Source organism: Gopherus flavomarginatus, chromosome 9 (genome assembly GCF_025201925.1).
Source record: "Gopherus flavomarginatus isolate rGopFla2 chromosome 9, rGopFla2.mat.asm, whole genome shotgun sequence".
Classification (NCBI taxonomy): domain Eukaryota; kingdom Metazoa; phylum Chordata; order Testudines; family Testudinidae; genus Gopherus; species Gopherus flavomarginatus.
In genome coordinates, this window is record NC_066625.1 from 60843501 (window position 1) to 60859675 (window position 16175).

The 16175-nt window shown below is 42.5% G+C and overlaps 1 protein-coding gene across 2 annotated transcripts in view; it reads left to right on the top strand.

The window, feature by feature from the left end:
* ICE2 (interactor of little elongation complex ELL subunit 2) overlaps positions 1 to 16175 on the top strand; it is a 53595-nt gene that overhangs the window by 1833 nt on the left and 35587 nt on the right. The window contains exons 2-3 of one of the 2 annotated variants that reach the window (XM_050966978.1): positions 117 to 221; positions 14719 to 15010. In XM_050966978.1, coding sequence (XP_050822935.1) covers positions 117 to 221; positions 14719 to 15010 — 397 coding nt within the window. Of the gene's footprint in view, positions 1 to 116; positions 222 to 14718; positions 15011 to 16175 lie in introns of those variants that run through there. The other variant, XM_050966979.1, reaches the window with a different exon arrangement.

The following is a 16175-nucleotide window of genomic DNA, read 5'->3' on the forward strand; positions in this document are numbered from 1 at the left end:
TGAGTTTTGTCACTCAGATATTGTCCGCAAGTTGGTGTCAGTAACCATATAGTCAGTGTTGTGTTTTGTGTGATTGAATTGCAAGTACATGTTGTCTCTTTTTTTTAAAAAAACAGGAATGTTTCACCAAAAAATGGCGTGGAAGTATTTTTCTCACGAGACATTTATGAAAAATATTCCTTGTCTCCAACCCTCTCTGAACTGTGGATTTTGTCAAACAAGTATGTATTTTCTTTCAGCTGTTGTGAGTATTCTCCCTGCTTCCTTTCAAAACATGCTTTTTTTCCTCTTATTTCAATTGAAAAACAAAACAGCAAGGAAAAAAAAACTTTGTTACCCAACATTGGTTTGACAGGTATGCACTGGTCTCTGTCCTCTTTCTTGGGACCTCATAAAGCAGGAGACCTCCTGGGGCCTTGGGTAGTGGTCTGATACTCTGCTTCCTCACTGATACCAAAGAAGAAAAACTTAAGCAAAACTCCTTTCCCTGGCAACTTCCAAAGATCCTGCTTCCTCTAGCATGATATATTTGGTGAGGCTGGCTGTGTCCCAATCCCTGACTCTCCATCTTTATCTCATTTGGAGAACACTGGTGATGTTGTCTGAGTTAAAATCCCATGTGTTCATGTCTTTTAAATCCATTTCTATGTCTTCTGTCTATTCATGTCTCAAATAATTCTTTGAGGGGTTCAACAAGCATGTGGGTAAGGGAGGGGGATTCAGTGGATTTAGTGTAGTTAGATTTTCAGAAAACCTTTGACTAGGTCCCTCATCAAAGGCTCTTCGGCAAAGTAAACTGTCATGACCTAAGAGGGAACGTCCTCTCATGGACTGGTAACTGGTTAAAAGATAGGAAACAAAGGGTAGGAATAAATGGTCATTTTTCAGAATGGGGAGAAGTAAATAGTGGTGTTCCCCAGCGATCTGTACTGGTCCTATTCAACATATCCATAAATGATCTGGAAAAAGGGGTAAACAGTGTGGTGGCAAAATTTGCAGATGATATAAAACTACTCAAAATAGTTAAGTCCCAAGTAGACTGCGAAGAGCTACGAAAAAACCTCTCAAAACTGGGTGACTGGGCAACAAAATGGCAGATGAAATGTTGCTAAATGCAGAGATGTTGCTAAATGCAGAGTAGTGAACATTGGGAAACATAATCCCAACTATACATATAAAATGATGGGGGTCTAAATTAGCTGTTACTGCTTAAGAAAGAGATCTTGGATTTATTGTGGATAGTTCTCTGAGACACGCACTCAGTGTGCAGTGGAAATCAAAAAAAGCGAACAGAATGTTGGGAATCATTAATAAGAAAATATCCTATTGCCTCTATATAAATCCATGGTACACCCACATCTTGAACACTGCGTGCCGATGTGGTTGCCCCATCTTAAAAAAAAAGATATTTTGGACTTCGAAAAGGTTCAGAAAAGGGCAACAAAAATGATTAGGGGTATGGAACGGCTGCTGTATGAGGAGATATAAATAAAACTGGGACTTTTCAGCTTGCAAAAGAGATGACTAAGAGGTGGGATATGAGAGAGGTCTATAAAATCATGACTGGTGTGGAGAAAGTAAATAAGGAAGTGTTACTTACTCCTCACAACACGAGAACGGGGGGTCACCAAATGAAATTAATAGGCAGCAGGTTTAAAATAAACAAAAGGAAGTATTTTGCCAGAGGACGTTGTGAAGGCCAAGACTATAACAGGGTTCAGAAAAGAACTAGATAAATGCATGGAGGATAGGTCCATCAGTGACTATTAACCAGGATGGGCAGGGATGGTGTCCCTAGCCTCTGTTTGCCAGAAGCTGGGAGTGGACAACAGGAGATGGATCACTTGATGATTACCTGTTCTGTTCATTTCCTCTGAGGCAGCTGGCATTGGGCACTGTCGGAAGACAGGATACTGGGCAAAATGGACCGTAGGTCTGACCCAGTATGGCCATTCTTATGCCTATTTACATAAGATCCAGCAATATGCTAGGTGCTTTATAGGCAAGGTCACTATCTTAAAGAGCAGCTAGGCTAAACAAACTACATTTAGCAGAAAAATGGGTTGCAATAAAAAGCAGCAATGATATTGGCACACATGCTATTAATTCCACTTCTGTTTCTTCTTGTTATTTTGCTAATACTTGTTGAAAGTAGGACTAGCATTTGTAAGGCTTAAGGGAGTTTTCAGGCTATATATCAGAGCACTGGATTCCAAATTAAGAGAACACAGATTTGAGATCAGTGTTTTGAGAGGTGTTTAGTATGTTAAGGCAATGTGACAATCTACCCTCTTTTCAATAAACTGAGTATACACACTTCCTTTTATTCCATTTCTCTCTCTTCTGACACTTTTTTATATTTTTTATAGAATAAGTAATGTATTTTTTAAACCAACTGAATGTGTTTCAGAAACCAAATAATTACAGGAATATGTATAGTTTAAATATATTTCAGCTCAATAGATAGTAAACCAACCATTTGTAAATCAGTTCCTTCGTTTACATGTATATGTCAAGACCTGAGATCAGGTTTCCCTTCCTGTAGTGACTTTTGTGGAGTATAGTTGTCCTAGTCAATCCTTGACCTGACGCTACATTGTGCTGTGGCTCTGCCCAGTAGGACTTGGACTGATGCTGCCTGTCACATAGGCAGATAGAACCGTCCTGTAGGAAGTAACTTGCGTTTCCCAAGACCTTGATGAAATTCAGCACTGAGTGCCAGTGAAATACCATATATACTCGTTCATAAGCTGAAGTTTTTGGTAAAGAAGTGAAGCATCAAAGAGCGGGGGTTGGCTTAGCAATGGTTCTACACCAAAATTTGACAATTTTAAGCACTACTGAGTTATTGTATTGAATATCTAATACACTGTTGTTTTGTTTACCTGGAGCATTCGCAGGCACGGAACCCCTCAGCTCCCAGTGGCCGCCGTTCACCGTTCCCAGCCAATGGGAACCGCAGGAAGTGGCAGCCAGCACGTCCCTCAGCCTGCACCACTTTCTACAGTTCCCATTGTCTGGGAACGGCAAACTGTGGCCACCAGGAGCTGAGGGACTCCATGCCTGTGAATGCTCCAGGTAAACAAAACATTCCAACCCACCAGCGGCTTACCCTGATGGGCCAGGAGCCAAAATTTGCCAAGCCCTTTGGAGATCGCTGATGATGGAAGGTAAATTCTGGATTCGCTTCTTTAAAATGTGCTAAAATCTTTTTTTTTTTTTTACTTGTGTATTATGTTATAATTGAGATAAAGTAAGTTTTAATATAAATAAAACGTATGGATATCGATTATACAATTTTCTTAGTTCATGTCCATGTAAACAAAGCACTTAAAAACACTTGCTTCCCTAAAGTTCAATTTTCCTAGTATTGTTCTACTAGAGGACTATATTATAATTATTTTTATAGCGCGTACTTATATTGATTGTAAAATAATTTATTGATGTCAATACTGCAGCCTTTTAAAGTTGCAAAAGCTTTGTTAAGTGGACTAGATTGGCTTGAAATGAGTGCTAAAAGAGCAGTGCTACAGATCAGCATGACTTTTGACCCATGCATTTCACAAAATGCTGCACTCTACAAGTCAGTCAGAAAAATACAATGAACGATAGTATTATGGCACTGGTGTCAGTCCGTTACTGTGTAATTTGATCTCTTCAGGCATTTCTACCATTGGACCTCGTAAGTCTCAAGCCAATCTAAAAATATAATGCGCAGTTTGGGTGGAATCAATAATAAAATTTAAATAGCCTGTTATCGCCACATCTACAGGGCTGCTTTGAAATAAACAAAGAACAATAGTAATTTGTCAGTGATAAAGCAGATGACATTCCTATATAAAGTCCTATAAAATCTATAACTAAATTATTATTTTTTAAGATTTTCATACTAGTATTTAAAATGAATGGTGAAATCAGAAGAAAATGGTATGCTTATCACGCAGCGTTCAAACTCGTTGAATATGCAGAAGCAAAGAATAATTGTGCCATTGCTCATGACTTCTGTATCAATGAGAAGCAAGTAAGAGAATGGCGAAAAAATAAAACAACACTAAAAGACATGCCAAGAAGCAAGAAAAAATGTCCAACAAGGTGCGCTTCGTTTCTTGAGCTGGAAAAAGATCTCAGTGATTGCAGTTTGCAGTTCCCAGCCAATGGGAGCTGCAGGAAGCAGAGCAGTCCGAGGGACATGCTGGCCGATACTTTCCGCAGCTCCCATTGGCTGGGAACGGAGAACTGGGGCCACTGTAGCTGAGGGGCTCCATGAATGTCTACAGAATGGGTACGTTGTCATTAGAACTGGAATTCATCTGCATGCTCTGCAAGTGTCGAAAGATGACAAATACAACTCAGGAAAGCTGTCAGTGTTTGTTGCATCAGCAGGTTGGTGTACTTGCTTCATGAAATGTCATGGTCTCTGTCTTCATCAGCAAACAAAGACAGCGCAAAAGCTGCCGAGAGATGTGGAAGAAAAAATTGAATCTTTCCAAAGGCTTATTATAAAACATCGAAAGGAATATGCATTTGAGCTGTCACAAATAGGAAGTATGGACGAAACACCAATGACATTCTATCTCTGAAGCAACAGAACAGAAACTGGTGTTAGTGAAAAAACAGTTTTAATTAAACCACTGGCCATGAAAAAATCCATTTTATGATGGTTTTATCATGTTTGGCCAATGGATCAAAGCTCCCTCCTGTTGTTTTTTTTAAAAGAAAAACCTTGCCTAAAAACATGAAATTTCCTGCTGTTGTCATTGTATGTGCACACGAAAAGGGATGGATGGGTGAAAGTGGAACTATTGAATGGCTGGAAAAAGTGTAGAATAAGAGACCAGGAGCACTTTTCAAGAAACCTGCTATGCTGTTTGGGACATGTTCAGGGCACACAAGACGGATGAGGTGAAAAATGTGGCCAAAAAAATGAAAACAACTTCAGCTGTAATACCAGGAGGCTTAACTTCTGTTCTACAACTGCTTGATGTCTACCTGAACAAATTCTTTAAAGACAGGCTATTCAAAATGTGGTCTTAATGGATGTGCTCAGGCATGGTTAGTTGACAAAAGGTGGGAATCTTATGAAGCCTGAAATCAGTCTGGTCGCCCAGTGCATCAAGGACACGTGGGAGTCCATTCCCTCAGAAAGCATAGAAAAATCATTTCAGAAATGCTGTATCAGCAATGCACTCGATGGGTCGGAAGACGATGCCATATTTAATGATGACACAACAGAGGCTGATGATGAGAAGGAATCTGAGTCTGAAGATGACACTGCCAACTCTAATGACAGAGAAGTGCAGCTGCGACTGAAGCAGAATTTAATGAATCAGAGACTTATTCGGACTTTGAAGGATTTTAAGCCTTTTTAAATAAGTACCTTAGAACAATATGAGACTTTAAAATCAGTAAATGGATATTTAAAACATTGACTGTAATTTTGAGGGTGAATACACATTTGTTCAGTTATTAGTATAATAGGTTTTTCGTTAGACTACATTAAAATAATTCTAGGAAAACTTTTGAGTGTTTCTTGTGACGCCAGTTTTTAAAATATAGCAGGGGTCGGTAAACTGGCTCCCGGCCTGTCAGGGTAAGCCATTGGCAGGTCAGGATGTTTTGTTTACCTGGAGTGTCTGCAGGCACGGAGCCCTTGAGCTCCCAGTGGCTGCAGTTTGCAGTTCCCAGCCAATGGGAGCTGCAGGAAGCAGAGCAGTCCGAGGGACATGCTGGCCGATACTTCCCGCAGCTCCCATTGGCTGGGAACGGAGAACTGGGGCCACTGTAGCTGAGGGGCTCCATGCCTGCAAACGCTCCAAGTAAACAAAATGTCCAGGCCCATTAGCGGTTTACCCTGACAGGCCGGCAGCCAAAATTTGCCTGGAATATAGGGTCGGCTTATGAAAGGGACATACAGTTTTTGCCATTTTTACCTATCCATCTTGTGGGGTCGGCTTATAAACTAACGGGCTAATGAACGAGTATATAGGGTACTCTGTATGCAGTAAGCAGTCTTTTGAGCCAGGTGGTTCCCTAATTTCTTTTTTGCCTAAATCCAATTTTTAATTTTATTAAAATGACTACCAAGACAAATTCGGTGGTGTGGGGTGGAGGAAGGAGTGTGTGGAGAAGTATTAGAGGAAGAGACAGAGATGAGACTTATAGAATTGCTATGATCAGGGGAGTTTGAACTTTGGAGAAATAACGCATTCCAAATGGGAAATATTCTGTTCTTTTCCAGATACTCCAGAAATTTGTGAATTTCTATATAGGGACCCCTGATAATATTTAACTGAGATGCCACTCTTCTATTCTCTCCCCATGGAAGCTGTAGCTGAGAAGAGGGTGGATTGCATAAAATGAAGGGGGAAATTTTAAACCATCAGCTCAAATGAAGTATAACTGCAAATATGAATGGAAAGGCCCTGTTGGATTATGTTGGTATGCACCCTAATGAAGATTTTGACAGCACTGCACAGTGAAATAATCTTGAAGTGCTGCCATTTAATTCTGTGCTGAATGTAGCCAATTTAAACTGCTAGAATTTTTTGACATTCCTACATTGGCAAATCTGAGTCAGCATCTTGTCGCTGCTGCAGCTTAATTAAATTTGCCAGTTTGTGCCACAAGGATGGACATATTCTTATATTCAGTGAGACAGCTGTGAAGTATTATTAAGAGTTGCAGACGTGGTACGGTTAGGTATGAATAGCTCTTGACGTTTTCTAGTGCTGAAATCAAATCACTAAAATATGTTTTTCCAAGATCAGCAGTTACTGTTCATTTTGTTAACCTAAAATATGCTCATTTTTAAGCATAGGTATTGTAAATACATAAGGGTTAAGTAAGCCTTCTTATACTGAAATTGTTTTAAAAACCAATCTTATTACATACCTTGCTTCCTGTTGCTAGGACCATTTCCTCCTCTATGCCTCTCCTTCTTGTGTCCAGCCAGTGTTATCTTGCTTTAGTAACTGATTCCAGTACTGTTTAATATTATAAATAGAGCCCTCAGTAGTGTGCTTCATTCTTGGGAAAAATCTTCTCTGCAATCTGGACTTTCCCTGCTGTTAAAATCATATGTCTTCCATTTTAAAAGAGGCTTCAGTGTCGAGTACTTCTATTTTACTATCATAACGTTGGTTCAAGAGTAAGTGAGGCCTAGCTGATTATAAGTTGTTGACACGCTGTCATGGTACAATTCCCCACTCTGAACCTTAGCGTCCAAAAGATGGGGTACCAGCATGAATTCCTCTAAGCTCAATCCCAGCTTAGAACCTGTAGTGCTGCCACCAACCAGGAATTCCAGTGCCTGGTACACTCTGGTCCCCCCAAAACCTTGCCCGGGGACCCCCAAGACCCAGTCCCTCTGGATCTTAACACAAGGAAAGTAAACCCTTTCCCTCACTGTTGCCTCTCCCAGGCTTCCCCTCCCTGGGTTACCCTGGAAGATCACTGTGTGATTCAAACTCCTTGAATCACAAAACAGAGAGGACAATTCACCTTCCTCCCTCCTTCTCTTTCCCCCTCCCAGATTCTTCCTGAGAGAAAGTAATCCTGACACAGAGAGAAATCAGCCTCTCTCTCCCTCTTCCCTCCTTTCTCTCCACCAACTCCCTGGTGAATCCAGACCCAGTCCCCTGGGGTCTCACCAGAATAAAAAAACAATCAGGTTCTTAAACAAGAAAAGCTTTTAATTAAAGAAAGAAAAAAAACAGTAAAAATTATCTTTGTAAATTTAAAAAAATGGAATAGGTACAGGGTCTTTCAGCTATAGACACTGGGAATACTCTCCCAGCCTAAATATACAAGTACAAGTTAAAATCTTTTCAGCAAAATACCAATTTGAACTCCTTCCAACCAAATACACATTTGCAGATAAAGAAAACAACCATAAGCCTGACTCGCTTTATTTAACTAGTACTCACTAGTCTGAACTTATAAGAGCCTGTATTGGAGAGATTGGAGAGAAACCGTGTTGCACATCTGTTCCGTCGGAGCCCCCAGAGTGAACAACAACCAAAACTAACAGCACAGCACAAAAACTTCCCTCCCTCAAGATTTGAAAGTATCCTGTCCTCTGATTGGTCCTCTGGTCAGGTGACAGCCAGGCTTACTGAACTTGTTAACCTTCACAGTCAAAGAGATATAAAGTACTTCTGTGCTATTAACTTTTCTTATGTGTTTATGACACACGCAGTTTAACAGACATAAGTAACAGACTCAAAGTGGCATCGGACCCTGCCAGAACAACAGATGCAAAACATGCAGACCAATGATACTCAGATCTCTGTGGTTCAGGAGCCAAATTAGCAGTCTGTATTACCCAAAAGAGCCACAGTAGTGTGAATTCATTGTTTTATTCACTGTTATATCTATAATTCTCACAGTAAAATGGCTGACAAAGTATTCTACAATTGGTTAATAACTTAGATAGGTTAATAATTAAATCAATATTTTAATATCTGCTGCAAAGAGCCACAGGAGACACATTAAAGAGCCACTTGCAGCTCCTGAGCCTCGGTCTGAGTATCACTACTGTAGATAATCAGCACCTCTCACAACATACCTTTCAAGATCTATGGGTCCTACATATGCCTATAATATGTGGTGTACCTCATTCAGTGCACTAAATGTCCCAATAACAGTTATATGCGTGAAACAAGACAATCACCATGCGCTTGAATGAACTCGCACAGAAAAAGGATAAAAGACAAAAACATCGTATCACCTGTGGGTGAATGCTTTTCACAAAGTGATCACTCTATATATGATCTGTCAGTTTGCATCCTCAGAGTTAGCCTGCACAACACCTTAAAAGACAAACCTGGGGGCTTACATTCATAATGTTTCTAGACACTAATAATCATGGAGTGAATAGACACACTGGATTTATGGCTTATAACAATCTATAACCTACTAATCCCCCCTCCCCGCAGCTTTTTTTTTCTCCTGTGGCTAGAGAGGTTTTAATGAGCCATTTCACTTTGAATGGCCTTTTGAAATAGGTGTTAATTACTTATGCCGTGCATCAACCTAGCTGTGGAAGTGTCTTCACTTAAATTTGGGTCCCACTAGCATAAGTGCCACTCTACGTCGACTTAATAACACCACCTCCCGGAGCAATGTAGGGCTTATCTACACTGACAAGTTTTGTCGATGAAACTAATGCCAATACGAAAAAATTGATAAAAACAAAGTCGCTAAAGTGAGTCTACATTTGCTCCCTCTGTCAACAGATTGTGTCCGCATTCGGGGCATCATTGTTGACAGCATGAACAATGCACTGTGGGTATGTATCCCATAGTGCCTGTTGACACCATCTGTCACTAGGTGTTGTGGGAAGGCAGAAGTGGAGCGCAGCGCATCCTGGCACGTGCAGAATGTCCTATCATGCACCAGTTTGTGTCCTAGCCCTCCAGTGGTTTCTGGCTTCCTTTCATGTCATTCTGGCTTTTCTTTTGCACCGTTTTTCCAACAGTTAGTGCGTGCCAGCATCTGCAGTGAGAGATGATGAATCCCGCACTTTGCTCCTACGCGCTGTTAACTGTTGTGAGGACGTTGCGCATGGCAGCAGAGTTACTCACAAAGTTACTGAGAGAGGATGACTCGCAGGGACCTGAGTGTGATGGGGCCAGCAGCAACTTATCAGTGCTTTTGGCATTCACAGAGCAGCTGCATACAGTAGACTGTTGCTTTTGGGGTTAGGGAAACAAACAGTGATTGGTAGGATCGCATTGTCATGCAGGTGTGGGATGATGACCAGTGGGTACAGTACTTTAGGATGCGTAAAGCAACGTTCATGGAGCTATGTGCTGAGCTGGCGCTTGACCTGCAGAACAAGAACACCAGAATGAGAGCTCCCCTTTCAATAGAGAAGCGTGTTGCAATCACTGTGTGAAAGATGGTGAATCCAGACTGTTACCGGTCAGTTGCAAATCAATTTGGAGTGGGGAAGTCCACTGTTGGGGCTGTATTACTCCCAAGTGTCCAGAGCAGTAAATTACATCCTGCTGTGGAGGACTATGACTCTGGGAAATGTACATGAAATAGTGAATGGCTTTGCAGTGATGGGTTTCCCTAACTCTAGCAGGGCGATTGATGGCATACACACTCCAATTTTACCGCCAGACCACCTTGCCTCTGAATACATCCATAAGAAGGATACTTCTCCATGGTGTTGCAGGTGCTTGTGGATCACCACGGGGGTTTCATGGACATAAATGCAGGCTGGTCTGGAAAGGTGCATGACACATGCATCTTCAGGAGCATTGGTCTGTACAGAAAGCTGCAGGCAGAGACTTCCTTTCCAGACAACAGGGTCACAGTGGGGGATGTGGAAATGCCCATAGTAATCCTAGGAGACCTGACTTACCTCTTACAGCCCTGGCTCATGAAACCTTACACAGGGCACCTGGACAGCAGCAAGGAGCGTTTTAACAACAGGCTAAGCAGGTGCCCCATGGTAGTCAAATGTACCTTTAGCCATTTGAAGGCTTGCTAAAGGTGTTTAAATGGCAGGCTAGACCTTACGGAGGATACTATTCCTATGGTCATAGCCGCATGCTGCACTTTGCATAATCTGTGTGAATCTAAGGGTGAAATATTTGCTCAGGTGTGGAGCACTGAGGCCGAGTGCTTGACTGCAGTGTTTGAACAGTCAGATGCTAGGGCTGTCAGAGGAGCTCACAGGGCTGCTATTAATTTCATAAGAGGCTTCAAGGAATCGCTTTGACAATGGGGCACTAACACATCTGCTTTGGAGTTGCTTCCCTGATGTATCCATTTACAATTTTGGGGCTCAAGTTCCATGCAACAAAATGCTTTAGAAGCCTGTTCCCCAGAGTGAATTGATTGCTGTACGCTTTTGTAGAACACAGAATAAAAATTCTGTGCCATTAAATACCTTAGCCTTTATTTATTGTTAAAAAAGGTTAAATCTCACAACTGTGTGTAGCTCCAACTATCATCATGCAAGTTGTGAGAGAGGGTGGAGTGATGGGGAAACTCGAGTGCTGTAAAGTGAAAAGGAATATGGGCATAGAGGTTGTACAAAGCATTGTACACGTGCTGCAGTTTAGGTCGACCACAGATCTGCTCAGTCTGCAGCTGTATCAAAGACTTGAGCATCTCTGTCTGATCCTCCATAATTTTTATCATCTGCTCTGTTGCTTGCCTAACAAATGCTGCATTGGCTTCCCAACACTCTTTGCCTTCCCTGGTCTGTGTCATTGTGCTGCAGGTCTCAATGTCCATCAATATCCTGCTTGGCCATGCAGATTAGCTACACAGGGCAGTGTCCAGATCGCATAAAACACTACTTAACTTTCACTTTTCGATTCCCTACACAAGCCACAGCAACTTACCCGGCATCTCATCTGCTTCCTGCTGCACATAGAGCACTTCTGGAGTGGAGAAAAGTTCCTGGCTGCCTGCCCCACCGGGCGACCCTGCTGGGAGCTCCACATCCTCTTCTAGCTTCACTTCTTCATCCAGAATTTCAGCCTCCAGGTTACCCCCTCTTTCTGCTGCCTCCGAAGTATCCACGGGGCTATCGGTAGGATGACCAGGTGTCCCAATTTTATAGAGACAATCCCTATTTTTGGGTCTTTTTCTTACATAGACTCCTATTATCCCCCACCCTGTCCCAGTTTTTCACTCTTGCTGTCTGGTCACCCTAGCTATGGGCAATTCAGCTCCTTATAGAAGCGGCAGGTCTTAGGTGCACCACCGGAGCAACGGTTTGCCTCCTGTGCCTTATGATACGCCTGCCTCAGCTCCTTTATCTTCGCTCTGCGTGACCCAATCATAGCTCTTTTTGCACAAACCTCAAGAAATTTGCCCATATGTGTCCCGATTCCTACGGGTCAGTCGCAGCTGCGACTGAACAGACTCTTCTTCCCATATACTGATCAGATCCAAGATCTCAGTGCTGGTCCAAGCAGGAGCGCGTTTGGTGCGATGGTCAGCTATGCTTATCTGAAAAGCTCACTTGGGAAGCCAGCAAGCAGGAAATGAGTTTTAAAATTCCCAGGGCTTGCAAGGGGGAGGGGTGGGTAGCCTGCAGGGCAGCAGAGTTAAAACCAATGACCAGAGCGGCAGCATGGGAGTTGTGGGACACTTTCTGGAAGCCAGTAAAATTTGAAAAAAAAGGTGTGGTGTCTACACTAGCTGTTTGTCAACAATAAAGGGAGGGGGAAAGACAAAAGTCTATTGTAAGGGTGAAGGTTTTTGTCGCCAAAATAGGGCATTTTTTTCAATAAAAGGCCCATTGCAGTGTGTAAACTATTGCTGTTTAGTCTCCAAAAGGCAGTTTTTAGCAACAAAATGTGTCAGTTTAGATAAACCCATAGAGTCTCAGTCGATATAATTAGGTTGATGCAGTGTCAGTGTAGACGCTGAGTTGCTTACATCGACTGTTATGGGCCTTCAGGAGCTGTCTCACAATGCCCCAAAATGACAGTACAATTGATACAAATGCTCTTGGCAAGAATGCAAACTGCCAACACAAGGAGTTAAGCTTACAAAAACACAAGCAGTTTAATAGCTGTGGTGGCTATATGCCGACGTAAGTTAATTCAGCGTAATTTTGTAGTATAGACATGGCCTAAGCTAGAGAGCTTGTCTCTCTGACTAACGGAAGGTGGTCCAATAAATGATAATACCTCACGCATCTTGTGTCTATAATATCTGTGACCAACACGGCTATAACAACATTGTATACATAAGTAGCAGGCTGCAGATGAGGAAATGAGGCCTCATTCATAGTGAAGACCTTTCCAGAACAAAGAGGACCTGTGTTTTGTGATTGGTTTATGTCAAGGTTCCTCTTCCACTCTGAACTTTAGGGTATAGATGTGGGGACCTGCATAAACACTTCTAAGCTTAACTACCAGTTTAGATCTGGTTTCGCTGCCACCATCCAGATTCCTCAATGTCTGGAATATACCCCCTTTCCCCCCAAAACCTTCCCCTCCCTGTGTAGCCTTGAGAGGCTTTTTCACCAAGTTCCTGGTGAACACCGATCCAACCCCTTGGATCTTAACACAAGGAGAATTTAACCATCCCCCCTCCTTTCCTCCACCAGTTCCTGGTGAGTCCAGATCCAATCCCCTTGGATCTTAACACAAGGAAAAATCAATCAGGTTCTTAAAAAGAAAGCTTTTATTTAAAGAAAGAAGTGTAAAAATCATCTCTATAAAATCAGGATGGAAAATACTTTACAGAGTAATCAGATTCATATAGCCCAGAGGAACCCCCTCTAGCCTTAGGTTCAAAGTTACAGCAAACAGAGGTAAAATCTTCTCAGCAAAAAGGAACATTTACAAGTTGAGAAAACAAAAATAAGACTAACACGCCTGGCCTGTCTGTTACTTACAAGTTTGAAATAAGAGAGACTGGTTAAGAAAGATTTGAAGAGCATGGATTAGTGTCTGGTCCCTCTTAGTCTCAAGAGCAAACAGCCCCCAAAACAAAGAGCACAAACAAAAGACTTTCCCCCACCCAGATTTGAAAGTATCTTGTCCCCTTATTGGTCCTTTGGGTCAGGTGTCAGCCAGGTTTCCTGAGCTTCTTAACTCTTTACAGGTAAAAGGATTTTGGTGTCTCCGGCCATGAGGGATTTTATAGTATTGTACACAGGAGGGCTGTTCCCTTCCCTTAATAGTTATGACAGCTCATCTAGAAATCCAGTGTAACAAGTTATTATACGTGATGTTTCCTGGAAAAGTGGAGTTGATCCAGTACAAATAATGATCACATTTTTCTTCTTTTGAAGTCATAGGCGAAACTCCTATCAGTCCTAGGATTTGACTGTCTAAAAACACAGAATAATAAAATACAGATGGGGGTATGGTGTTATAACACCATTGTTCTATTAATTATGATTAAGCCTGTGAGTTTGTCACCGAGGTTATGGAAGTCACAGATTCTGTGTCTTCTGCAGTGGCTAGTTCACCTGGCTCAGGGGCAGCATCTGTGCCAGGTTCGCTGATAGCTGCTGAGGCAGTCTTGGGCCACTGAGCCCCTACCCCCATCCCAGCAGTGGGAGGGGACAGGAGGTTGGGGCACGGGAAGGGGTGAGCTGGGCTCTGGGTGACATCCCCCTCACTCACCTACTAAGTGGAGATGTGGCCCGGCAGCTCCGCCTGCAGGCACCACCCCTGCAGCTCCCATTTGCCATGGTTCCCAGAATACCCCTGGGTAAGTGCCGCCCAGAGCCCGCTTCACCCCCTCCCACACCCAAACTCTGCTGCTGCTGGGGAGGAGGGCATGGAGCCAGATAGAGAGCCTGCTGGCCCCACCAGCACCAGCAGGGGTCCTGGGCTGCCCACCCCCTCCTCTCCTCCCCAGCACCAGTGGTGGTGGTCTCGGGCTGTACGCCGCTGCCCGTCCCCTCTCCTCCTGCATGCAGCTAGGCCTCCCTCCCTCAGCACCCGTGGGGTCCCCGGGCACCATCCCTCCACAAATTTTATTCACTGGTATTTTTAGTAACAGTCATGGACAGGTCAGGGGCCATGAATTTTTGTTTACTGCCCATGACCTGTCCTCAACTTTTACTAAAAGTACCCATGAATAAAATGTAGCTTTAATTATGATGTATTTGAGAAAATTGATGTTGACGGTCACGGAAGGCTAAGATTTCCAGTCATTGGGCAAAATACAAGTCTTCATGTGAAAAGTATAAATTGTAAGTTTTTTCACTTACTACTTTTCTTTCAGACATAAAGAAGAAAATGTAGAGGCATCAGTAAACTCTGTAGAAGATGCGAAAACATTTAACACACAGGTTGCAGCTCCAGCTGAGGAGGAAGTTAAGCCTGCAGTTGAGGAGGAAGTTAAGCCTGCAGCTGCTGATAATCCTTTTCCAGAGCCCAGAATCCCCTATCCTTATGTCTCTAGTCTAACTGAGAAGGAGCAGAAAACATATTTATATCTAATGACTAAGTTTTCAAAAAACCCTTTATCCTACCAGTTAATTGCAACACATCAAAGAGAATATTCCCAGTATTTGGTAAGTGTTAAAATTGTCTTTTCTCCTAATATTCCTTGCTGTAATAATCCAAGGAAAATTTTCTAAAAATCATTTGTAGATAAAAATTTAATTGTAATAATTATAAGTCCTTAAACATTTCCAATTCCGACATGTTTTATCTCCACAACAATGACATTTGATTTTTTTTAAAGGTAACTAAACATGTACATTGTTGTTTTACTGAGGCTTTTTTAGGATAGTTGATGTCATGTTATTCTAAAAATATAGTTGAATAGTTGCCTTGATGCCTCCTGCTTTCCTGAGTCAGTTGCTATGCTGGTAGTTATAGAAGAATTAAAGTGATGAATTGACCGTAAAATAAGTACTAAGCGGAGGACACATGTAGAGTTTCATAATGTCATGGACAAATGTTTTAACTGTATTAGAAGTTAGAAACATCATGATGGCTGTGTCCTTCTGTGACGAGTTGATTAGGTCCGGTGGCCCCGCCACATCCCGCCCCAGAAAAGGACAGTAAAGAAGTCCCTCAAGCTGCTTAGAGCAGCTGTGTGAGAAGCAGCCAATCAGGGCCCAGAAATCTAGTATAAGGAGAGCTGCAGGGCCAGAGCAAGATCAATTCCTTGCTAGAGCTGGAGGAGCGTGGATGGTGCGTCTGGCTGAGGGAGCTACAGGACCTCAGGCAAAGCAATGCTAGCAGAGGGCTGGGGGGAGGACACAAAGGAGTTCCAGCCTGGCTCCAGGCCTCATAAGTCTTCAAATATGTTAAGGACTGTTATAAAGAGGATGGTGATCAATTGTTCTCCATGTCCACTGAAGGTAGGACAAGAAATGATGGGTTTTGTCTGTAGCAAGGGGGATTTAGATTAGAGACTAGGAAAAACATTCTAACCATAAAGATAGTTAAGCGCTTCTAAGGGAGGTGGAATCCCCATCATTGGAATGCCCATCATTGAAGGTTTTTCAGGTAAGACACACCCCACCGCAGTGGTCTAGATGTTCTTGGTCGTGCCTCTCGAGGCTCTTTCCAACCCCACATTTCTATGATTCTGTATGCTGATTATATTTTAGGCTGCATCCCATAATACAAGATTCACTCATTAACACCATTGGAGACCTTCATGTTGACCTTCATTACTTGACATAGCAAGTAGTCTTCTCACTGGAGTAGAAATGCACAAATATT